Source organism: Cannabis sativa, chromosome 2, assembly GCF_029168945.1.
Source record: "Cannabis sativa cultivar Pink pepper isolate KNU-18-1 chromosome 2, ASM2916894v1, whole genome shotgun sequence".
Taxonomy (NCBI): Eukaryota; Viridiplantae; Streptophyta; class Magnoliopsida; order Rosales; family Cannabaceae; genus Cannabis; species Cannabis sativa.
In genome coordinates this window covers 64786564-64812461 of record NC_083602.1, presented here as the reverse complement: position 1 = coordinate 64812461, position 25898 = coordinate 64786564, and the positions used below count along the sequence as shown (strand labels likewise).

At 30.0% G+C, this 25898-nt stretch overlaps 2 protein-coding genes across 2 annotated transcripts; both read left to right on the top strand.

The window, feature by feature from the left end:
* The first annotated feature begins 6093 nt into the window (after positions 1-6093).
* Positions 6094-8336, top strand: LOC115718555 (dof zinc finger protein DOF2.4). The gene is made up of 2 exons (XM_030647354.2): positions 6094-6510; positions 6812-8336. The coding sequence occupies exons 1-2, from the start codon at positions 6457-6459 to the stop codon at positions 7973-7975; spliced, it is 1218 nt and encodes a 405-aa protein (XP_030503214.2). The 5' UTR covers positions 6094-6456; the 3' UTR covers positions 7976-8336.
* Positions 8337-17643: 9307 nt separating this feature from the next.
* LOC133035075 (uncharacterized) lies at positions 17644-19423 on the top strand. Its single transcript, XM_061110755.1, has 5 exons — positions 17644-17927; positions 18008-18196; positions 18297-18398; positions 18478-18652; positions 18752-19423. Exons 1-5 carry the CDS (start codon positions 17674-17676, stop codon positions 18848-18850), a joined length of 819 nt encoding a protein of 272 aa, XP_060966738.1. The 5' UTR covers positions 17644-17673; the 3' UTR covers positions 18851-19423.
* The last annotated feature ends 6475 nt before the right edge of the window (positions 19424-25898 follow it).

Genomic DNA, 25898 nt, shown 5'->3' with positions numbered 1-25898 from the left:
CTCCCACGTGGATTGATACTGGCCATGTGGACATGCTAGGTTAGGCGAATAAAAATCAGGATAATATTTTTCGCCCGAGTCCCTGTGCAGATGTTTGTGCGGATAGGTACTTTTCAGCTTAGTTGGGACTGATGTTGCCTTAATTGGCAGACATTGAAATATAATTAGTCTTTGAAATATTTTTTCTTGACTGTCTGATCACGTTCTTAGCAGTAAGTTAGCTACATTACTCTTCTGCATGCTTTTTATTTACATGGTGCATGGCAAGTGAAATAAGGGGTCCCACAAAAGCTATATAAGCTTATGGGAGGGAAATCACTTCTCACTTCCCAGATTTTAAATCTCCCTCTAGAAAAAGCATTTCTTGAAAGCTCTTCCTTCTCTCTAGAGGCCGACACCCAAAGTGCTTCGTTTCTTGGGATTTTTTATGCCATTTTAACGATTCTAGCTTCCCATCGTCTTCATCAATAGTTTCTAGTAGTGGGTAAGCTTCCAAATCCCATTATTCTCTTATTCATTTGACTTTTTCGTGGTTTTTTGAAGCTTTTTTCCACTTTGAATATTTTTTTATTTTCACATTAGATTGTAATCTTTTTGGTATTTTGATCTGTATGATAGTTTTAGGATACATAATGTGTGATTTCCTAACGAAAAAGATCTGATTTTCACCTTCATTGTGATTCTTGACTCTTTGAGTTATGAAGAACATGAAGAACGTGTTTGAGTTCTTGAAAAATATACACTTTGATCCGTAGTACGCCTAGTCGGTCATAGGGGTCTCGTTCAAGACTTTGTCGGTCATGGGGTCTTCTCATGGGAGTTGGCCGGCCATAGTTGGTACCCCAAAAGTTAGCCTGCCAATGACTAGGCTTAGGGTCCCTAGTTGGCCCTTGACTGGATCATGGAACCCTAGCCAGCCCTTAAATGGGTCATGGAACCTTGGTCGACCCTCTCTAAACTTGGGAACCCTGGCCAACCAAGGCCTAGGTTCCAAGCGGGCGGCTAGGTTTTTGTTCTCTTTTGACCTCGATAAGGATTTTTTCAAGGCCTTGTAGGCATATACAACTGTAATCTCATACGTTGTTCCTTTAGAAACTCTGTATAAGACATAATGGTGAGTATATTATAGTCGAATGTTCAACTTAAGACTCGCCATTTGTCCAAGTTTGTGTACTTGAGATGTACTTCCCTGATACCCAACCTTGTACAATTTATTTTATCTGGAAAGTACCCTTGGGTATGATTTGCTAAAATTTTGTCTGTACCTTTGTAGCTTTTTCAGGTTGCTCACCTCCCCTTATCTCTTCTATGCAGGTGATTTTGAGCATTGGTCTGGGGAGGTGAGAATTGTGTTGTCATAGATTCATTCAGTCTTGCCTAGCATCTACTCCATTCTCTAGCCACTTTCTGAGTGATCTCTGGGCTGATGTTAATACATTATGGCCAGAACTAAGCAGTCTTACCGTGGAGCACCACCTTTTGACCCTCACATTCCCAGGCTGCCAACAATGGGCAGGGTCGGTACTATGGATGAGGCCACACAACCTCTTAACGGTAGAGATCCAGAGGTTGGTCATGCAGAGGTACATGTGGCCAACCATGGTGCTGAGAGCCCAGATAATAAGTTCGAGGTGGAGGAGGTTGTACCTTCCAAGAAGAGGAAGTACAGGACATGTACTGTTTTCTCCAACAGCCCTCTGGGCTCGTAAGACAATGATAGGCAGCCCTTGAATAGGCTTGGTCAGCCTTTGGTGATCGGTGTAGACCATGTCCTAATATAGGCTGGCGAGCCTCAAGTTCTTGATGATAGGGTGCAGGGAGACCATTGGGTCTTTTTGTTGGAAGTTATTTTACCAGGATCTAGATTTACTAATATGTATGTTTGATTATTAACTATAATCTAAAACCCTAAATATGAATTTCCTAATACGATAAAATAAACACACAAGAGATTAAAAAATCCTTACATTGATGGCAACAGAATAATAATGACTCCTTCTATTCAGATCTCTAGCCCTTGATTCGTGTCTGTAGCAGAGCATTATAAAGATTTGAACCTAGATCTTCTCTACTTCAGTTTGGCTGGTTTACTTACAATCTTCCATACTATGATTGAATATTTGACTTGATATCAGTAGGCACGTACTCTATCGCTAATGGCTCAAATTTGATGAACAAGAGGAAGAGGAGAATTCAAAATACAAAGAAAGAGGCTCTCAATTTCTAATTGTTTGACAAAAAATGAAAACTAGGTTATTTGAGTTAGATAAGAATAAGAGCCATCTTATTCCTTTTATAGTATTTGAACTAGGGTTTTGGATTTAAATTATATGGAATGAAAAGATAAAACAATGGCCAAAAAATAGCTTTAGTGGTTGGCCATACATAGTGGGCCTCACTTGTTACAATTTTGCCATTTTATTCAACAATTTATCTTTTCTTTCACTAATGCCATATTTTTTTAATTTTAATCTGATAAATGTCAAAACTATTTATTTAATAATTATAATTAATTATTAAAAAAAAATTACAATTTAACTTATTTATTAATTAGACCTTACAAAGTCTCTTAATTAACAAATAAACTCTAAAAATTCTTTTCTTCACAATTAAGCCCTTCCTTTGTAAAAATTCATAAGACATAGTTTAATTTAGAATTATAATTGAATAATTAAAACTAATTAACTGAGTCTACAAGAAATATTATCTCAACTAGTGTGGGGACCATGAGCCTATATAATTAAGCTTTCAATAAGTAGTTATAGAATTTACCAAGTAAATTCTCTAACTTATTAATTCCTCCTGACTCCACTATAGATTCAAAATTGCATTCTTAATTATACGTACAGAACGCTCTATATGTTCCAATATATAGATACGGTATTAATTATCAATTGTTATAACCCAAATAATCAAAGATCATCTATAGATGATCTACATCGAATAGGGACAAATTTACCATTCTACCTTTCAATGTATTTTATCTATTTAACACTTAGCTACCTATAAATAATATTTTAGTAAACTAATATAATTATTGAAATGAGGTCTCAATCTTTTATCTCTATTAAGCCAAACTCAAGGGAAAATAATCATTTCCCTTCTATGCATTTATAGAAGTTATAAATTCCATATATATGATTAGCGATCCCACTCAATTATACTATCATGTTCCTAAGATATGAGTATTGTGTCGATCCAATTTGTCAACTTTAACGAACAACTCCAATAACATAATAATATAGTTTACATCAAACCTAACCATATCAGGATTAAGATCAAGATCAACTATATTGACTTAGATAGATATAACGATAAGTTTATGATATCTTACCCAATGCCAATATTAGTCTGGTCCGATGTATATTCCATATATCTGATACTAGCATACTTTGCCAATGTCCTAAAAAGGACTTAACACTTATCCAATGTGTAAGTAAACTTTATCGCTGACTATCATGTCAGTGTAAATCAAGTGTACTGACAAATCACAGGACATAACTTTGAAACATATAATCATGATTATATTTGACTGTGACAACACTATAATCATGAGTAACTATATGTTCTGGACTTGATAGAATTTATACATTAAAAATATAATCATGAAAGAAATCATATGAACTATGCAACATAAAATAATTTCTAATCTTGTATTAATTAGTAAATCTAATTTTATTGAAATCAGTTTTATTTAGGGCATAAAATCCTAAAAAACTCTCACTTGCACTAATATAAAACTAAAAATACATTTTAATTAATCTCAACACCTTGATGTTCAGATCAAGTGTAGTATGTAGTATTATCTTTGTAATAGGATCTACCAAGTTATACTCAGCATTTATGCAAAATACAAAATCTAAAATAATATTCACTCTTAGTATTTAAGTGTACATATATTTTAAGTTAAGTTTATATATTATTATTCCAAATAACATACACACATGGTGACTTAGCCACGCCAATTTCTATTTTCTTTTGTAAATTAATTAGCTAAAAACTAAATATATAGTCTAAAAGTTAGACTAAAAAGAAATCCAATGGAGCCATCTAAAATATAATAATACTCTAGCTCCGCCCCTCATGCATTTTATATATGTTTTCTGTTTGGAAAAATACATATGTAGTTTACTTATCATATAGTCACAATATTATCATGTTGCAAAAACACTCGTAAAATTAATATATCTTCTTCTTTGTTGAAAATATACATACAATATTTCTCCTCTCTATTCCCATATTAATATACTCCCCAATATCTCTGTTTAATTACTTTACGAGTATAAGTTTTGCAGCTGAACATTTTTTTTCTTTTATTCACAACTTCCTTTACTAATTTGATTAAAGAGCATAAATTAACATGTGAACATATACTTACAAATTAACATGTGAACATATACTTACGGTGTCGCATTCCGATTCAATTTGCATAATCCAATTTGCAAATTATGTTTTATATATGCACATTGAAAATTAATTTTCAATTGTTGTTGCATCATTGACATACCAGATTCGGGATGATAACAGAGTATACATTGGAGTCAAATGGCACTTATACAAAAGAGTACTCCATTGTAAAGAAAATTAAGGCTGATGTAAAGTATAGACTCAATTTTATTTACCAAAAGGAATTACAAAGAAGGATATAGTGAATGGGTGCGTAGTCTTTAAAGTGTTAATTGGGTTCATGATGTAAAGGGATAGAGCCTTTGGTACACAAACAAAGTTGAGCAATACAATATTCTGATTCGTAAAAAAAAATCTTACTTTTTACTTGTGAAAGTAACACATATTTATATAAATATGTATAAAATTATAAATATATAATTAATATTATAAAATGTTAATACATATGTACATTTTTTTATTTTTGTGAATATTGAAAATTTCATTGTATTTTCAATATTTTAGAGATTTGTAAATTTTGTCTTTTTTAGTAAAGATTTATAAATTTTGATAATTAATATGAAACAAAATGGTTTTATTAAAAAATTACTAAACTAGAATAATTGTAATCAGTACAACGAACTAGATTTGATGATTAATTTGAGTTGTTTTGAGGATTGTAAATTAAATTTGAAATATAAAATCTGCTAGTAAAATAATATAAGGTATTACTTGTGTGTGTTAGTGTCAGTGGTGTGTTTTTTTATTTATTAGAAATTACCCCTATACTGTTTTTTTAAATTATTTTTAAATTTACGGTTTGTGTTTCTAGAGTGGTTGTAGTGCTAGCTAGTTGCAATATGGGTTTTTATACAATTTTTTATTGCGATTTAGATTGCAGTGCTAATTACAATATGAGTTTTTATATAAAATTCCATAAAAATGTAAAAAAAAAAATATTTAGATTTGTAAAAATGAAAAAGTTTATTTTTTTATGTAATTAGTCCTTACGAGTGTTTTATAATTTTGTTAGAGGATCAGCGTAAAACGGTAAAAGCACCCTGAGAGCAAGGAAAAAATAAAAATGAACTTACTAATTCGTGTACAACGTTTAAAATAGGGCACGTGCTCCGTTCTACTCAACTTACTAATTGTTAATTAATAGTTTAAATTTTAAAGCGGAGAGCTAAGAGTTTTTTATTTTTTTATTTTTTGAGTACGAGAGCTAAGAGCTTTAGATAGATTTAATAATTAAGTTAATATTATGTGCAAAGCTAAATATATTACATTTATTTTCATAATTAATAATTAAGTTAATAAGTAGGGTTCCTCCTCTGGAGGATAGTATGATTAACTGCAGCACAAACAATGACAACCAAAACAAAAGCCCACTATCTGTGGCAAAAGGCTAATTTGTTCCCCTGATTATCTGATACATGACATAAATATTAAAGACATTTAAAGTTTGTTTAGCCAAAAAAAATTAAAAGTTATTTTAGCAACTCGTTATTCTTTCTTCATATTCTTAATTACTTTAGCGGTGATCCCACCAATATGATATTTATATTTATAAATATATATCGATATGCCAAATAGAAGGTGATATATATGGACCAAAATAAATTAAATAATTAAACGTAAACATCGACAACGATATATGTTACTTTTTCTTATTATATAATCAATTTACTGTATAATTAAGATTATATACAAGGATGATGATATATATATAAATGATAAGAATTTTTAAGCACTAAAAACTGCAGTACACAGCATCCAACAAAGAAAGCTTATATGTTAAGAAAAAAATTGCCACTGATCATCAAAACCCTAAAAATATAATAAAACAAAAAGAGGATGAGAATAAAAAAGCAAATAAATATACAAAAGCCTCTCCTAGCTTTCCTCCCTCTCTCTTTAATTCTCTTTTCTCTTTCTCTCTTTGCTTTCTCTCTTTCTTTCTTTCTTTCTTGGCTCTGGTAGTATTCCCTTGGGTGTGATTCTCCACCATATTTTCCTAAAGAGCAATCAAACTTTATAAAAGAAAAAAAGAAAAAAATAAATAAAACCATGGTTTTCTCATCCATTCCAGTATATTTAGATCCTCCCAATTGGCACGTCCAGGTGAGGTTTTTTCTTCAATTTATTATTTTTATGTATATATATATATCCACTGCTATAGCTATATCTAATTAATAAGCTTATTTTTCACCAAAAAAGAAAGTAAGAGAAAAGAAAGAAAAAAAAGATGGAAAAGAAAGGAAACTGAAGAAGATTATTATTCCTATTCCTTTGTTATCTCTTCCTTGTGAATATACCAGATAATTAATTTTGGTTCTCCACCTCAAAATAATTGTATGTATATAATTATAAATATATATGGTTTATCATACATAACTATCATTTGGGATTTTTTTCTCCGCAGCAACAAAATCATGAACAATATCAACAACACCAACAACAATTATCACGCCTTATTTCACCTGAAAGCGGCAGAGGCGGTAGCGGCGGCCAGCTTCCTCCACTGCCGCCACCTGCCCAACTTATTCCGTCACATCATGTTGGTGGTGGTGGTTCTGATTCCCTTTCCAACGGAGGAACTGGGACAGGGTCGATCAGACCAGGTTCCATGGCTGACCGAGCCCGGTTAGCGAAAATACCACAGCCCGAGACAGCTCTCAAGTGTCCACGATGTCAATCCAGCAATACAAAGTTCTGTTATTTCAACAACTACAGTCTCACTCAGCCCCGCCACTTCTGCAAGACGTGTCGCCGCTACTGGACCAGAGGCGGCGCCCTCCGCAACGTTCCAGTCGGCGGGGGTTGCCGAAGAAACAAGAAAACATCTAAAAGCAGCAGCAGGGGCTCGAAGTCTCCAGCTGGCAATAATTCAGGTGATCAGAACAAGCAAACAGCGGCTGGTTCGTCTTCTTCGACCTCGACTGGTGGGGGCGGCCTAATTAGTCCCTCAGCAGATCCGATGAGTGGTCATAATAATAATAATAACAACACCTCCTCGTTCTTGGCCTCTATGCAAAACCTAACCCGATTCGGCTCTGGAAACTTGGGCTTAAACTTTACTGCGAATAATAACAACAATAATAATGATCATCATCAGATCCAAGCTGGTGGGAGTGATTTAGGGTTTCAGATAGGATCGGAAGTTGTGGATCAGTGGCGTTTGCAGCAATTCCCTCTAATGGGCGGTGGTCATCATGACTTTGAGTCACACCCAGGTAATAATAACTTATACCCTTTTCAAGGCAGTAGTGGTACCAGTGGTATGGTCGAGGTTGGAGATAATCATGATGACCATCAAATGAGTCATGATCATAGCAATATGATGTTTAGGTCTAGGGTTTCACAGTTAATCCCTCAAGTGAAAGTTGAAGATCACCGGGGTAATCAATTATTAGTCGGTGGCGGTGGGCTTAATCTTTTACGACCTAATTTGGGTCTTTCATCATCAGAAAATAATAACTACTGGGGGCCGAGTAATGGTAATACAGCTAGCTCTACACAGTGGACAGATTTATCAACTCTCAACACTACTAATATCAATACTTCCACAACCCATCCTCTCTTGTAAGTACTTTCGTTTGGATTATATGTTGGATAAAACCACATCCAGCTTAGAGATCTCTCTCGACGGATAATCATCATCTCATCTTCATCTTTATGTGTCAAAAAATTATCAGTACTCGAAATCAAATTTTATAATTTGGTTGTCTTGTGTGTATTTGTGTCGACTCTCTTATATATACTATATTATTATAAATTTGTTTGATTATAATTAGTTTTATTGTGATATATATGATGGAGTTTGAGTAGTATAGTAGTAGTACATTGAGTACGGTCATCGTGGGTTTGTTTGTAGTAATATATATAGTAGTAGCTATAGTATATCGTGTCCTGTAAGTTAGATATTATATGGGGTTGACAAGTATTAATATGACATCTTATATTCTTTTCATTAATTTATCTGCTGTTGCTTGAGCGCATTAATTGATACATATGGGACTAGCTATTAGCTATACTATAATTGAATTATTTTTAACGCACAAAAAAAGAAAACAGATGAATTATTAGGATCGATCAATGTATATATATGTACGTATATGAATTTGTGATATTTCATGGAGTACTTAAATGGCTAGAGGTTATCATTGTGTTTTTAAATCAGCCTATATATATGATCAGTTCGGGAAGTTAGGCATTATGATTAAGTCTCTCTCTTCTCAATTGAGTTCATTATCATATTTTTGCATCCATCGATCTACTGGTAATTAGTTCTCAACTTTTCTCTCATTATTTTTTTATTTTTAATTTAATTTTTTGAAAAGAAATAAAAAAGTTGTAAGTAACAATATTAACTTGGAGTCCTCATTTATTCACCAATATAGAACCATGCATGGCATGGCCGCCTCGTTTATAGTAGCTTTACTTACAAAATCAGTGAAAAATGTAATAAAGTGATATGGGTAAACCGATTATCATGGAATTGTGAGTGAGACAGTGACTTTACTTAACTCTTACATTCTCTGACCACTCTTAAATGCATTTTTTTTTTTATTTTAGTTAGAGGTTTTCACCTGAATTTATATATATATAATATTTTTTATAGTGTTTCGCTCCAGATTCAGATTACTAAGGAAAAGATGTACAGTACCAAACAAAATGATTTGTGTAATAATTAGGATGATGATATGGTCCGGTGAGAGTGAAAGTTGAAAAGAAAGACAACAATATGTGAAAACGCCAAGAATGACACTCAAAACCATGCATGCAATTCTATATTTAACCAAACGCAAGTGCCCAACCATTCTAGAATTTTTATGCAAATAGAATTCAATTGGGTTCACATTATGTTGTCACTCTTACGGGTGGGTACTGGTAGTGGTCAAAAAAGCTAGAAGATAGTCTCAACATTTCAACATTTAATAATCTTTTTGGTCAATAAATAATATTAAATATAAATATATATATATATATATATATATATGAGGGCTTTTACCTATATCATCCTTCCATAGAATATCGCCCCACACTTTCAATTTAACTCCAAACCGTTTCATGCATTTTGGAAAACCTTCAACAGAAGAGGGTTTGAGTTGATCAGATCATTTCTACCTACCCTACGTCACACCAAAAAATATTTATATATTGGAATCAAGATTTTGTGATGTCCATGTTAAATCAATCTAATTTTTATAAATTAACTATTTTAATTTATATTTAAATATGCTAACTAGTTTTGTTGACCAACTTAAAGTGTAAAATTTTTAATTATTAAAAAATTAATTAACATGTCAAATTTAAATTAGTTCAACACAGTATGAACTTTATTTTTAACGGGAGATCTTTAATAATTACTTATATTATTAATCTATAAATTAAATGGAGTTTTGGTCGTTCCATAAAAAAGAGAGGAATCAAGGGATTTTATTTTTACTTTTGCAAGAACCAAGGTGTTAGCTGCCTAGCCTTAATGGACGAATAAAGTAGAAAGAATATGCAGTACAGAAGAGAAAAGCTCTCCAAAGCTCTCTAAAGTTCATTCTCTCTCTCTCTCTCTCTCTCACCATGATAGTCAAGTCAGTTTTTGGTCATGGAACGTTGGCAGTGAAAACAGTTACATTTTCATTCGAAAAATGTCTAAATATGCCTATGGATGCCAATTTGAAAAAGGTTGATGCGTTAAAGAAAAAGAACTTACTTGGATGAGTAATTGCTATTATATATAATTACTGAGAGAGGTACGATCAAGAAGAGAAGAGCAATCAAAGGACGGCTCGGAAATCCATGATCTGTGCCCTGTAGCCAGGCCACATCTTAATCTGTATATGTTCATTATGCTGACCCACTTATGGATAAGCGTGAAATATATAAAAATTGGCTGGGTCACTATGCAATCTTGCTTGGTAAGAAAGTCACTGTTTTCAGCATTTTGATTTTAGAGTATGTAAGTTTAGGAAGAAAAAAAAAAGATTTTAGAGTATGTAGAAATTTATAATTTAATTTGGGATTGAAAAAATTACTTAAATTCTATTACACTTATTCACATAATGGATTTTTTGATTGTAAAACTCTCCAAACATTGTTTCTAATAACTATTTATCCATTCCGTTCAAAAGGCTCTATTATGTGTTACGGTAGACATATCAATGTGTACAGGTGATAAATTTTTAGTGAGAGACATAAACAGCAAAAATACCAGAATTATGATCAGTGACATACTTAACTACATAAATGGATTTTTTGATAATTTTTGCGGTTAAGTGTCACTTTGCCACCAAAAACTTAATTTATGTGGTTAAGTGTTACTAATCATATAGAGTTCAAGTAGTTTTACGTCAATATTTTTTACTAAAAATTTGACACGTGTAATAGAAGAATCAAAATCTCCCGTTCAAAAATTGTGTGTCATACTGTATTAAACCAATTTATGTTTGACACATCAATTAATTTTTCATTTATTAAAAAATTAACCATCTATACAAAAAAAAAATTTCTTTCAAAATGCTCAAATTAATTGATGATTCACACACTACAAAAAATCTTATTTTTAGTCACAACAAAATTTGTGACTAAAAGTGAAAATATTGTGACTAATTATAAATCATGATTCTTATATTGTGACTAAAAGGTCCGTGGCTAAAAGTATTAGTCACAAAAATTACAATTTGTTATGACTAAATGTACTTTTAGTCACAATACTTGTTGTGACTAAAACTAAATTAGTAATAAGTTATAACTAAGTACTATATATTTTAGTCACAAGTAATATTTTGTTGTGACTAAAGTCACATTTAGTCACGAAAAAAGTATGTTGTGACTAAAAAGTTATCACTAAAAATAACAGTTTTTTGTAGTGACAATAAGATTGGTTTAATACAGTATGAAACACAGCTGATTCAAAAATAAGTTTTGAGTGTTTTATTTAAAAAAAAAAAAAAAAAAAAAAAATCTATTTACGTAGTTAGATATGATTAGTCGTAGAGTTTAACTAGCCGCGAATATCCCATTTAATTTTTATAGGGTCTTTTCAATATTATACCTAAAATTGATTTTATTTATAAAAATACCTTTAAGAAAATTATTTGCACAAATACCGATTGCCACGTCAGCATAAATACCGAAATATAAAATAATTACCGAAAATTGAAAAAAATAAAAAAAATCTCGCTTCCAGAAATTTTAGTGTTTTGCAAATTTTAAAAAAAGCAACCTTTTGGTTGCTTTTGATGTAAATAATATATCAATTAGTTACTTTTTATTAGAAAAAAATTAATTCAAGATAATTTTTTTCTCATACACATTTGGTTGCTTATTTTGATCAGACAACTTTAAAATTAATATATATAATAATTTTCATATTGTAACTAATTCTATTATGTTTTAGATACTATTTGGTAACTTTATAAGTTTTTTTATTAACATATTAAATTCTTTTTATTAAATAAATTTATTATTAGTATACTATATTTTAACTTTTAAATACAAAATAATAAAAGACTTTAAGTTAAGTTATGATGTTATTTGATATGTTAAAGTTTATTAAATTTTAAATTTTATTACTTTTTGTTACAAAATATAAAAAAGGAACAAAAAAGTTTCTTTTAACACATACTAAAATGTAAGAGAGATATCTAAATGTTAGAGGAAAAATAAAAAAAACTAAGAGAAATAATAAATTTAGAGAAAAAGAATAATAAAAAAAATAATAATAAATGAAGAAGATTTTTTCAAAAAAACAAATTAATAAATAAATGAAGAAGATAATAATGTCAGAAAAAGAAGAAGTAAACAAAAAGGAAAAAAAAAGTAAAAAGATAAATATTGGAGGAGACTTATAATTTCTTGTTTAGATTTTAAATTATAGTGTGTTATTTTGTTGTTTAAGAAACCTTAGTCTAACTTTTAATTTTAGTCATTTTTTTTTGTAGCAGAAAAATATATTCTTCTAACATGTTAAAATGATCACTTTAAAAAATAGATTATAATAGTGTAATTTTTGTGTCCAAATAATAAATTGCGTGGCTGAAAAAACTTTTGAAATAAAAAAAAAATAAAGAAAGTGAGAATAATAACAATTTGTGTCGTTTATTCACATAATTTTTTTTTTTAAAAAAAAAAATCTGATTATATATCAACTAGGAGAGTCAATAAAATGTAAAAGAAAAACATATGGTTAATTTTTAATTTTAGTAGGCGTGTAGCGGTATTGAAAACAATAAAATGGTCTAAGAAAATTTCATAAATACAATTCACGTTGATACATATAATTATTTTTTTCTAAAACTACTAATTAGATTAAAAAACAAAAAAGAATGTAAAATAATAATAAAAAAAAAATAGAATGTAAAAAAGAAAAGTATTTGATCAACCTAGTTTACTGTTATTTTGAAAAAAATAAGATTTTTATTAAAAAAAAAAAGCTACTGTGTCTGGAAAAAAAATAAAAAAGCTAGCATGTAGGCAGAGTTTAAGAGAGAGAAGCAATAAATATACATTGGTATACCTATAAAAAAGAAATGCCTAAATTGTGAGTATTAAAATAGGTAAGGATAAATTCTTAAATAATTTAATAATAATAGTTATTGGTGCAAATATTTCATTTTTATATATAACAGTACACATATTATACGTACATTGTAGTTATTATTATATTTATATATAGTTCATGTTCTAATTTCGATAGCATAATTTATTTTTGGAAAAGAAAAAGGTAGTCAATATTTAAACACCGTGTTATAATGTTATTCCAAAAAAGAAAAAAAAAAAACCTTATAAATTATTCAAACAAAACAAGATCTTCCCAGCACTAAGGGCAAAAGTAAAATACTACATAAAAAAAAGTCTTTATCCATAATTTAAATATTCTACCTAGCTCCTTGCTTTTATTACTGCAGCTGTTTATGTTATGTGTGTTTCTTCTCCTTAATCTTTATGACCTTCTTCTTCCATATGGGCCAGAACTCGCGCCAGAGTTTTTGCATTCTTTTTCATTTAATTTTACTTTTTACTTTGGCTTTTCTTCACCTCCTTTCTGACTGAATGAAGCATGGAAATGGAATCTTTCAAATTACTTTAAAATTTTAATTTATAAATATTTAATTTTAGAGCATATATATTACTCATATATATATATATAAATTATCATCATCATGACAAGCTTACATTACAATATGATCTGATAAAATACATTATATAGTGTTTTCCAAATGCATATGTATGACACTACAGTATGAGGTCCTTTACTGTGGCACTGTGATAAGCGAATAATAAACACTCTTTTCAACCAAAAAATAAATAAAACTGAAACTTTTTGGTTTAATTCTACTATATTTTTCTAATATATAGAGATCTGAGTTGTATTATATATAAATATATATATAACTATTCAATGGTTACATTTTTTTATTGTAACACTATGGTTACATGAAAGTAATTCAATAATTTATTTCCTTATAAAACTTTAATTAAAATTAATTATATTTTAAAATTAAATTAATTATAATTATTAATTAATTGTTTGCAATTTATTACTATATAAGAATCTTTTAGCAATTTATTTTTTTTTTACTTAAATTATTTAAAACTTTATAGCAAAACTTTTTATAATTTAAAATTATACACATATAACTTCATAATTTAAATTTTATTATACTTGTAATCTTAATTTTAAATTATTACACTTAATTATTTAATTTTTTTATTTAAATATTTAAAAAGTATAAAGTGAAATAAGCTGAATAATTTTTTTTAAAAAAAATGGCTATACACTTGTTATCGATTGACTAGCTTGAGGCCTCATACTTAGTTCACACTACTACAATATTAGCCTTTAGAGGCAGTTTTTTCAACCCTATTTATAAAAAGGGAAGCTAAAGGGTGTGAAAATACCCGCTATGTTCGAAATTGACATTTAAAGGCGGTTTTTTGATAAAAACCGTAGGTATAAAATTGTATTATACCATTTAGAGGCGGTTGGAAATTTATTTTTTTTTTTTTCTGAACTACCCTATGGCGTCGGTTCCTGTATAGGAACCGACGGCATATGGTACACAGTCTGCTGACACGTGTACCCTATGCCGTCGGTTCCTATGAAGGAACCGACGCCATAGGGTCGATCAGAGTATATCTTTGCTCGACCTTCCTTCTTCCTCCCCACTTCACTCAGCAACCCAGAAAATAAAAAACCAGAGACCCATTTCTCAGCCAAAACCCTCGCCTCCACCACCTTCTCCCCACCCTATCTCCCCCATTTCTCAACCATTTCAGCCCATTTTTTTTTTAAAATCCTCCATTTTCGATACTTAATAACATACACCTAAAAAGTTTTGATTTTTTAGCCTCTAAAAGTGTCATCCGAACCCAAATAGTAAATTTTGGGTGTGAAATCCGGCCACCCATTTTTGTTGAGAAATTGTTCAATCTCAACCTCGTTTAAGGTATAAATATTGCTTCTATTCTTATTGTATTATGTATATTGTTTTATTTTTTGTTTTTGTAAATTATTATTTGAGTTTTTTTATTTTATTAGTAATATTATTGTGTTTTATGTGTATAGTGTCGGGATTTTTTACGGTGGTCGTCGGATTGCGGTTTTTAGGTAATAATTTATACCACAATGTATAGTATATATATGTATTTGTATATTTTATTGAATATTTGTATATAATGTGTGTATATATTGTGTGTGTATATAGTGTGTGTATATTTTTTATGAAAATAAATTTTGTAATTGTATTTTATATATTTTTTGCAATATATATTTATTGTGAATAAAATGACATTGAAGGGATTTCATTAGTTTCAAAAAAAAAATTAGTTTAGAAATAAAAATTTAAAAATGGAATTAGTGTGTGATATAATTTTATTTTTTTGAGATAATAGTGTGAGATATAATTGATTATATATATATGTATGTATAATTTAGTAACTAAGTAACTTGTTACAATTTTTTATAACTAGTTATAAGTTATGAAATAATTAATTTTGTAATTTCGTTGTATTTCTTTATATTATAGGAGTTCGGCATAATTTTGTGTGTAGCGTATTTGGGCTTGCAATTATAGGTATATACTTTTACTTACTTTTTCTTAATATATAATTAATTATCAATGCATGTTAGTTGAGTTTGAATATCTTAAATATTCATCCGTAGTGAAGTAGGTTCTGCGAATACATGTACTGCGGTCGGATGGGTGGATTAATTTTGTATTGTTTATCTGTTTTGTTTGTTATTTTAGGCACTTGTAAAATTTTTGGGAACGTCCAATTACAGCCGTTATGCTGCCGAAATTTCGGTAGAATTAGGATAAATCTTACTAAAACCATTCATAATATAGTTAATTATAACATAGTAATAAGAAGTTAGGTCACATAAAAAATAATAATATTCAAATTTATGTAAACTTTTTTATTTTACCAACATTCTAATCAACTAAACAACCTAATAACATGAACTAATGTAAAACGAAAATTTGAGTAATTTTTAGATTAATATGAATAAATTGTGTGAGAAACTTAGTTAGTTACATTGTGTAATTAGTAACTAGATATAATTAGTTACTAAATAAATTAACAAAATAAACATATAAAATCCTTCTTTTTTTATTTTTTTTTTCTTTCATTTGAGAGGTTCAATGTGGATTTTTATTTTTCAAAGAAAATAAAGAGCAAAAGTTAATTAAAAGGGGAAAATATTAGTTAATACCTTTATTGCTTTACCAAAAATTTTTCCCCTCAATTTTATTTATTAAAAATATTTAACATTTTAATAACATTCTAATCAACAAAACAACCTAATAATATGAACTAATCTAAAACGAGAATTTGAGTAATTTATAAATTAATATGAATAAATTGTGAGAAACTTAGTTAGTTACATTGTGTAATTAGTAACTAGCTATAAGTAGTTACTAAATACTGAATTTTTTTGGATAGGATTTTTGTTATGGATAAATCATGGATGCGTGAGGAGAGAGACACACTGCGATTTCAAGTAGGGTTCAATGCATTTTTAGAGTTTGTCTTAAAGAATTCTACAAATCACGATCGTATTCATTGTCCGTGTGTAGATTGTTGTAATGTATCTAAAGGGAATATTACAATGATTAAGGACCATGTGTATTTACGAGGTTTCAATAGAAGTTATACTAATTGGTATTACCATGGCGAACATTTACCTAATGATCCATATGTATATAATTCATATACTAATTGCTTGAATATATGCGTGCATTAGGCTCAATTAGAAGAGAAGCTTAGTCAGGGACAAATTCAGGTCCAGGGCCAAAACGATATCCTCACGCAGGCGCTCGGGACACCAGAGCATCCTGGACGTGTCAGGGCTGCTGGGTATGCTATTACTTCAAATGTTATTTATTTAGTTACACAAATGAAATCGTTGCTAATTTGCATTTTATGATTTGTAGGTTCCTGACCAGGGCATCTCAACTGTTCGGCAGGAAGAAAAGGGAAGTGTCTGATGTTGTGGCTCGGCAAGCGAAGGAGATTGAAAAATTAAAAGCCGAAGTCCAATCCCTTAAGCAGCAGAGGAACGCTGCCGAACAAGAGGAAGAAGGAGAGGTGGCTGGTGAGGCGTATGTTCCACAACCATACGCTCCTCAGGATGAGGTACAACCACAAATTTATGCTGAGGAGTTCATTTCCCTCAACGACCAAGGTATCCTATACAATTTTGAGGACCATGCGGCCCTTAATCAGACAGTACATCTCTGCTCTGACAACATCGACAATATTGTGGTCCGAGGGTATTTGTACGAGCATGTGGGTACGATCAAAGTTCACTGCCAGGATTACGATGATTCACATGCTCGGATCATGGTTACGGAAATCCTGCAAGAGGACGCTGAAATCCCAGTCCCAATTGAAGAGTGCAGATATGTTAGGGACGTATACCAGATGTTCCTTCCTTGGCCTAAACACTTAATTTTAACAACCGAGGTAACTTCTCAACTGAAATTAATTATTAATGATTAGTGGAGTTTGAATATCTTCAATATTCATCCGTAGTGAAGTAGGTTCTGCGAATATATGTGCTGCGGTGGGATGGATGAACAAACTACTGTTATATATGTGTTATTTGTCGTTATACAGCCATGTTCAAAATTTTTGGGGTCATTCAATTACAACCGTTATGCTGCCGAAATTTCGGTAGAATTTAGATAAAATTTGATATATATTATGTTCTGTTTTGTTTAGGGTCCACTCGCTCAACCGCCCTCAAGACGTGATACGTCAAAGGGGAAAGCTCCGATGCTTTCTCCACAAGGCCGTGGTGCACGGGAAGATGAGTTATTCACGGAAGAGAAGATGGCGTTGATCCCTAATTCGCTAAAATGGATGATTCATGAATTCCTAAGGCTCAAAGATAAACGTGATATAATCACAATTTCTGTCCCCCGAGGATTCATTGCACCGCGTACCCAGATCCTGCTTTCTGGAGAGGATTTGCAGCAGGTTGCTACGTGTAACTACATCGGCAACCAGGGAATGCTGTTTGGAATGATGTATACTCTTCTTTAATCTAATTAACCTTATATCAAATTATAGTTAAATTATTATAAGGCACTAACAATTTTTTTGGCAGGCACATATGGGAGAGCATCAACGGTCTGAGAAAAATTTTCAAGTTTTACGACCCAGAGCTTCTCACAGTGCATGGGATCAACGATGAAGAACAGAGTCAGTCTTTTGACGATGCGGCAAGACGATTGGCTAATTGGTTATCATTAATGAACAACAACCACCAAATGTTCTTTATTCCTTGGAATATCGGGTAAACTTTATTAAATTCTTTAGTGCTAATTGTTCATTTCTATATTATGTCTTCAAATTTTTTTATACTATCTTACTTATATTCCAATATAATTTTCTAGGATGCATTGGACGCTAGTGGTGGTTGCGCCAAGGAAAATTATCCATTTAAACCCTGTAAAAGGCCGCCCAATTCCCGAAGAAATAGAACAAATGATCGGAAGGTAATAATTTAATGACTTCTTATGTAACGAATTTAAATTAACTAAGGAATTGAAATGCTAATATAATTTTCCCAAACAGGGCATTCATGTATATAGGGGACGCACATCAGTATCTTGGCCCGTGGCAAGGAATTTCACAAGCAAACTGTCCAAGACAACCTAAAAGCCAAGAATGCGGTTTTTATGTTTTGAAATATATCACTGACATCGTCGCACGTGCCAACCCCAACCGTTACATACAAGATCAAAAAGCTGTAAGTTTTAATTATTGATCATAGTATATAAATTTTATAATAACAAATATATAATATACATATACATAAACTAATATAAATTTTTAATTTTTTTAACAGTTTGGGGGTAAGAAGCAATACGATCCAAAAACAGAATTGTTACCACTACAGCGAAAGTGGATCGAACAATTGATGGCGGTGATTCACGGTGACGATTGAGGTTCAAAGGTCGAAGAATTTTTCTTCATTATGTAATTTTTATAGATTAACTTGTAATTAGATTTATTAACTTATTAATATTTTTAACTAATTTTACATGTTTGTGTAATATTTAATTACTTTTATGAAATCAAATTATGTTTTTACCCAAATTTAATTACTATTTAATTTAAAATGTAATTAATATATAATTAAATTAAATAAATATGTAATTTAAAATTTAAATAAATATGTAATTTAAATTAAATAAAATAATATATAAATTAATAAATATAAAATTAAAATAATATAATTAAATTTAAAAAAAATGAGGAAAACTGAAATTCGCGTACATATGGCGTCGGTTCCTACGCCATATATGGCGTCGATTATTGGCTAGGAACCGACGCCATATGTACCCCTATGGCGTCGGTTCCCAGCTAATAACTGACGCCATAGGGGTATATATGGCGTCGGTTCATATAAACCCTTTAGCGTCGCCCTGATCAGCGTCGGTAGCGAATTTCGCGAAAACCGACGCCTAAATGGCTTAAAAACCGCCTCTAAAGTGTGTTTTCGTAGTAGTGTCATCTAATTGTAACAAAATAATTAAATATCATTTAAAAATAATTAATTATTTAAAAATTTATAATAAGAAGAGAATTTTAATTTGTGTAAAAAGAAGTCTAATTTTTGTAAAAAAATAAATTTTATTGTAAATATTATAATTAAATGACTTAATTGCTAAAATAATTAGAGTAAGAATTTAAATATAAACAAAAAAAAAATATTTATAGATATTAATTGCTAAAAGAGGTCATGTTAAATATTTAATTAATTATATTAAGAAAAGAGTTAATTATAATTAATTAATTCTAAAAATAGAATATTTACCTATTAGTAACTTGCTATTACAGGTCCAAAAAAATGTAACTATAATAGTTACAATAAAAATATTACCATCGATTAGTCACTAATATATTGTAGTTCGATATATCTTCCACGTGATATATATTAGTGGACTATTAGTACTACCTCAAGTGACCGGTGGCACCTTATTAATTAGGACTAGTTTATATGCAGAATTTTATATTAAATTAAGGGAAAATTTGATGTGCCACCTAAGTTTGGAAACTTTTTTCAAAAATAATGTTATTTTCGTGAGCTAATTTTCCTGATTTATAGTTGCCGTTTTTTTTGTGGTGGTTTCTTTTTTAACTTTTTTTATTTTGGGCTTGTTTCCCTAATTGTTTGGCCCATTTTTTTTGAAAAGCTCTCCTCTATTCGCGTGCGCGCGTGACTTTAGCCTGAGAAGCTACAACACGTCAATCACGTAGAGTACTGATTGTATCACTTGTTTTCCTCTTTCATTATTTGTTCAGTTTTCATCTTCTCTTCATAATATTGTATCTCTTTCATTGTAACTTTTTTATTTTATTTTTTGTTTTATAATCTGTTGCATTTTTTGGATTTGTTGTTTATGTCGTTTGTTTTTTCTTTTCTATTTTGTTGATTTTTTTTATTATTATTGATGTATTTTTGGTATTGGTTTAGTTTATTTTTGATTATGTTTTTATTTCTCTTGTTTCTTAGTTTTATCTTCAATGGAACTAAGGTTTTTTTTTAACTTTTTTATTTTCATTTTTTTTATAATCTGTTGCATTTATGGATTTGTTGTTTTTTTCTTTTATATTTTGTTGATTTTTTTTTATTATTGATGTATTTTGGTATTGGTTTATTTTTTTTAATTAGGTTTAGTTGCTAATTCGCTGTCGATAATGGATGTTAAGCTAAGAAGATCTCATCAATGAAGGTTATCAATAATGGAGTTCTCTGCATTTTGGCGATGGAGATTTTCCACTGTCGGAGAATTTTCTAGGTTTTTTTTTGTTTCGAATGAGCTTTAAAATGAAAATTGATGAATTTATATGTTTTCGTTGTAGATTGTGAATCACGCGCTTTGATTCCTGCATTTTAGGATTAGCTGTTCGTTTTCAGTTTGAAGGTTACGGTGAAGACGATGATGACGTGTCACGTCATTATCTATTTGATATATACTTTAACGTTATTTTTGTAAAAACTTTGCTAATATAGTATATTCCTAAAAAATCCCTTAAATTAATCAATTATTTTGTTATATCTCTACGGATTTTTTGTTTTCACTAAGAGCATCTCAAATATATATCATGGGGGCTAATACAATAAGGGCCCGTTTGGTATGCAGAATTAGACTGGATTGGACTGAAAAGGATTGGAGTGGACTGGACTGGACTGGACAAGATTGGATTATGTTGAAAGTAATCCTGTGTTTGATTTAAGAATAGAATGGACTGTTTTATTTAGTTCCTTTTAGAAAAAAAACTTAAATTAAATAAAAACATATAATAATAAATTAAAATTAAAATATATAATAATAAATAAATATAAATAAATAATTCGTAGCAAAAAAAATAATATATCATATATAATTAAAAATATATCATAAATATATAATAAAATATTTTGTCATATTTTTTATTTAATAAATAATTAAAATAGTAAAATAAAAATACTTGAATAATATAAAATTGTTTATCTTAAACACTAATTTAATATAAATATTAATTTTTTAAAATATTTATATAATTTTTTTTAGTAATTTAAAAATAATATATAATTTTATTGTCATATTTTTTTCTTAGAATCAATTTAAGTAACTATTATTTAATTAATAATATTCTAAATTTTAAAAACTTATGTATAATAATTCAAAATTATACATTTTCACTAATTTTAATGAATAAGTTTTTGATAAAAAAAAAATGTATAAATAAATGTGTGATAATTATTTCCTTTAAATTCTTATTAAATTTAAAATATATTAATAAAATTTAAATTAAAAAAATGATAAAAAAAAATGTCACATGCATGAGATTATTTATCCCACCCTACTGGATGGGATAAATAATCCCAGACAGATGAGGTTAACTGGATTAGTTATCCAGACTTGTAACATGCCCAAACACTGAATTGGACAAATTAGTCTGTCTAATCCAATCCAGTCCTGCATACTAAACGGGCCCTAAGTATTGTAATTTTTACCTATTAATAGGCATAGTAATTTGTAGCCTTTAATTTAATCAAATGGCTCAATTAACCCTTGAAATCTAAACCATCATTAATATATTTGTTTTTTATTTATAATTAATTTTGAATATTATTAATTACAAGTTCAACTAACAAATTCCAAACTTAACTCCAAACCTAATTTTTTTTTTAATTTTATCTTATGACTAGTTATAATTTTCAATTAATTATTTTTTTAATTTGAAATTTATATATTTATTTTTAATTAATTTTATTTTCTACTTAACACAATAATTGTAGCTAAAAAAGTACAAAACATTCAAGTTATTTAATCATACAATAATCAACACAACCAATATTGTAAATGTTTGGTCCAACGCTGCATATCTTCCAGCGTTTTGAGGTTTTGTCTACAGTGTACGGTAAACACGGCATATCTTTTTTTTAATTAATATTTATATATTTATATTATTGTATTTATAAAATTAAGAATTATTTCTTGAAAAATTTTACAATTCACATTTTTAAAAGCGATGTACGAATTTACTTTTATTTATTTCGGCACCCGACAAACTTTTTTTAATTTATTTTTTTTATGTAGTTATGTATATTATAGTTAATATAATATAGCAATTATTTAAATTATTAGTAAAATATAACAATTGTTGTAATTTTTATTAATTAATATTATATTAAATTTATATTTTATTAAATAATTAATATAATAATGGAAAATATTTTTTTAGTGTAATTTTTAGTGTTGTCGTTGGAGTGAAAATATTTTTTGACGTTAAATTTTGTGTATCCTTAGAGATGCTTCACTAATAAACAAATAAAAATAAATGCATTAAACTGATATATAAAACAAAAATATTTTATACATTTTCTCTTTCTTTAAATTGAAATTTAACTACATTTTCAATTATTTTTTAAAAAAAATATAAATAAAAATTACAAAAATTAAAGTACAATATATTTATAATTAGTTATTTTACTGTGAAAAAAAATGAAATATAATTTTGTTAAAAAAAAAATTTCTCAAAAAAATTAAAACAATGGGACAAAAAAGACTAAGAGCCTGTTTGGTTGTGTTTTCAGTTTTCAGTTTTTTAAAATTGTGTTTTTTAAAGTAAGAATAGAAAATAGCTTTTCGTCATTTTAAAAATTTAATAATATTTGACATAAATTTTTTAAAATTATTTTTGGATTTTTTCTTACAAAAAATTAATATTTTAACACCATATTATGACATGAATCCATCTGAGTTCGAATTCAAGTATGATTCCGAGTTTAGAATCCGAGTATGCGAACAAAAATATAAAATAAATATAATATGTTAGATAAAAAAAATTATTTTTTAAAATTAAAAACAACATTTTGAGTTTTATAAACTGTTTTAAAAAAATTTTGCTAATCGATCCTTATAAATTTTTAAAAACCGTTTTTAACTTTTTAAAACTGAAAACAGTTTTTAAATTATGAAGTCAAACAACCTTTAATCTCGCCTAATTCTAGTTCTATATTATATTATATTACTTCGTCTATATCAAGTTTGGTATATAGCTTTGACAATTTCTTTTAGATTCCGAGAGCTTGACGATCGTTAAATGTGTAGTAAACAACAATAGGATTATTTTGATGCTCCCTAACTCTAAAATAACCTCATGAGCCTTTTAGGAAAATGAAAGAAAAAATAACATAATCGAAAATGAAAAAAAAAATAAAAAATTAATAACTGCACGCTGGTTTATGACCATATTCTTTAGTATCTTTATCTTTGCCAGCTAAAGTGGTCCACGTGATGGGTCCCACTCTATATCAATATATGAACTTCCCCAATATATAGAATGACTGTCCATCATTATTATTACATTGATATATATATATATAGACAGTCATTCGTAACTACTAATAGAATTAGAATTTCATTCTGTTTGCTTTGCTCTACATGGGTTCGTTCCCACGAAACTACTACCTTTTCAGTAATTATTATATTATAGCATAACTTATTATCAATAGGAAAATTTGATTTTATATGCTTAAAAAATTAAAAAAATTTATTATTAAATCGAAAATCTAAACTTTAAAAAAACTATACTTTTTTTTTCAAAACTCCAAAAATACCCCCTCACAATTCACCCATTCTCACTCTGCATCATCTCTCTCTCTCTCTCTCTCTCTCTCTCTCTCTCTCTCTCTCTCTATATCTTACATCCCAACCGCCCACCCTCACCACCACCTCCGACCTCCATCCTCCGACCTCCGACCCTCACCACCACCTCCGACCACCCGCACCACTACCCCGACCCAGCCCCACTCTCTCGGACCATCCAAAAGTCGCACCCCCTCAGCCCACTCTCTCTTCTTCTCTCTGAAATCGCAGAAAAAAAAAAATTTCCCCCCAGGTCCGATGGTCGGACCTATATGTTTTATTTTTATTTTTATATTTTTTTTTGCGTTTTCAGAGAGAGGAAGAGAGACCCAGGTCTGATGGTCGGACCATGGGGTCCGATGGGTCCGATTGGGGTCCGACCATCGGACCTGGGGGGAATTTTTTTTTTTTCTGCGATTTCAGAGAGAAGAAGAGAGAGTGGGCTGAGGGGGTGCGACTTTTGGGTGGTCCGAGAGAGTGGGGCTGGGTCGAGGGTGTTGGTGCGGGTGGTCGGAGGTGGTGGTGAGGGTCGGAGGTTAGAGGTTGGAGGATGGAGGTCGGAGGTGGTGGTGAGGGTGGGCGGTTGGGATGTGAGAGAGAGAGAGAGAGAGAGAGAGAGAGAGAGAGAGAGAGAGAGAGAGAGAGAGAGAGAGAGAGAGAGAGAGAGAGAGAGAGAGAGAGAGAGAGAGAGAGAGAGAGAGAGAGAGAGAGAGAGAGAGAGAGAGAGAGAGAGAGAGAGAGAGATGATGCAGAGAGAGAATGAGTGAATTGTGAGGGGGGTATATTTGGGGTTTTGAAAAAAAAGCATAGTTTTTTTAGGGTTTAGGTTTTTAGTTTAATAATATATTTTTTTTAATTTTTTAAGTATATAAAATCAAAATTCCCAATCAATATGGTCAACAAATTAAAATCTAAAGCTACCATTTTTCCCCTTTCATTTTTTTTCCAAACCCAATACATAAGTAGTTCTCCCAACAAACACAAATAGCAAAAGAAACAACGCACACTCTCTCATATGTTCCAGCATAAGCAAAAAATTTTTGCACAATCTAATTAATACAATCTTATATATATAGAGAGAGTGAGAGATCGGAAAACAATATTTAAATAACATATATTTTCCAATTTATTAAGTCACAAAAAGACAAACTAACAATGGGGTAAAATGACCATTTTGCCCCTTCACACTAAAGTCACATAAATAACACTAAAGGGGTATTTTTGGGAATTTCTAAATTCTCGGCCAATCCCGACATTCCCAATGTCTAATAATCCGTCCCACACTACTAACATACTAAGTTGTGATTTTACTGAGCCAAACACCGAGTTCCATGTTACCGGGCACCGGAAATGCAAAATTATGAAAACTACTAAATAACATAAAATGCATCTCAGAATTCAATAATAACAGTATAAATAATTATTTAAATAGCTATAAATAATTTCATAATTAAACATGATTAACTGCTAATTTCCAAATTAAACTAAGCGGTCTTTACAACTATTCCCCCCTTAAAAGGATTTCGTCCCCGAAATCTAACCTGAATAACTCTGGATATTGAGCTCTCATATCTGACTCTAGCTCCCAGGTGGCTTCCTCCACCTTGCTGTTTCTCCAGAGAACTTTGACCAATGCTATGGTCTTATTCCGAAGGACTTTATCCTTTCTATCCAGGATCTGCACTGGCTGTTCTTCGTATGTCATATCTGGCTGCAGTTCTAGGCTCTCAGAACTGAGTATATGAGAGGGATCTGGAACGTATTTTCTCAACATCGAGACATGGAATACGTTGTGAACTGCTGATAAAGCTGGAGGCAATGCTAACCGGTATGCCACTTGACCTATCTTCT

Excerpts from the sequence above, each read along its gene's own strand:
- LOC133035075 (XM_061110755.1), top strand. The coding sequence starts at position 17,674 with ATGCTTTCTCCACAAGGCCGTGGTGCACGGGAAGATGAGTTATTCACG. Across the intron at positions 18,197-18,296 it reads TTTATTCCTTGGAATATCGG|GATGCATTGGACGCTAGTGG; the intron begins GTAAACTTTATT and ends ATAATTTTCTAG. Across the intron at positions 18,653-18,751 it reads ACATACAAGATCAAAAAGCT|TTTGGGGGTAAGAAGCAATA; the intron begins GTAAGTTTTAAT and ends TTTTTTTAACAG.
- LOC115718555 (XM_030647354.2), top strand. The coding sequence starts at position 6,457 with ATGGTTTTCTCATCCATTCCAGTATATTTAGATCCTCCCAATTGGCAC. Across the intron at positions 6,511-6,811 it reads CTCCCAATTGGCACGTCCAG|CAACAAAATCATGAACAATA; the intron begins GTGAGGTTTTTT and ends TTTTCTCCGCAG.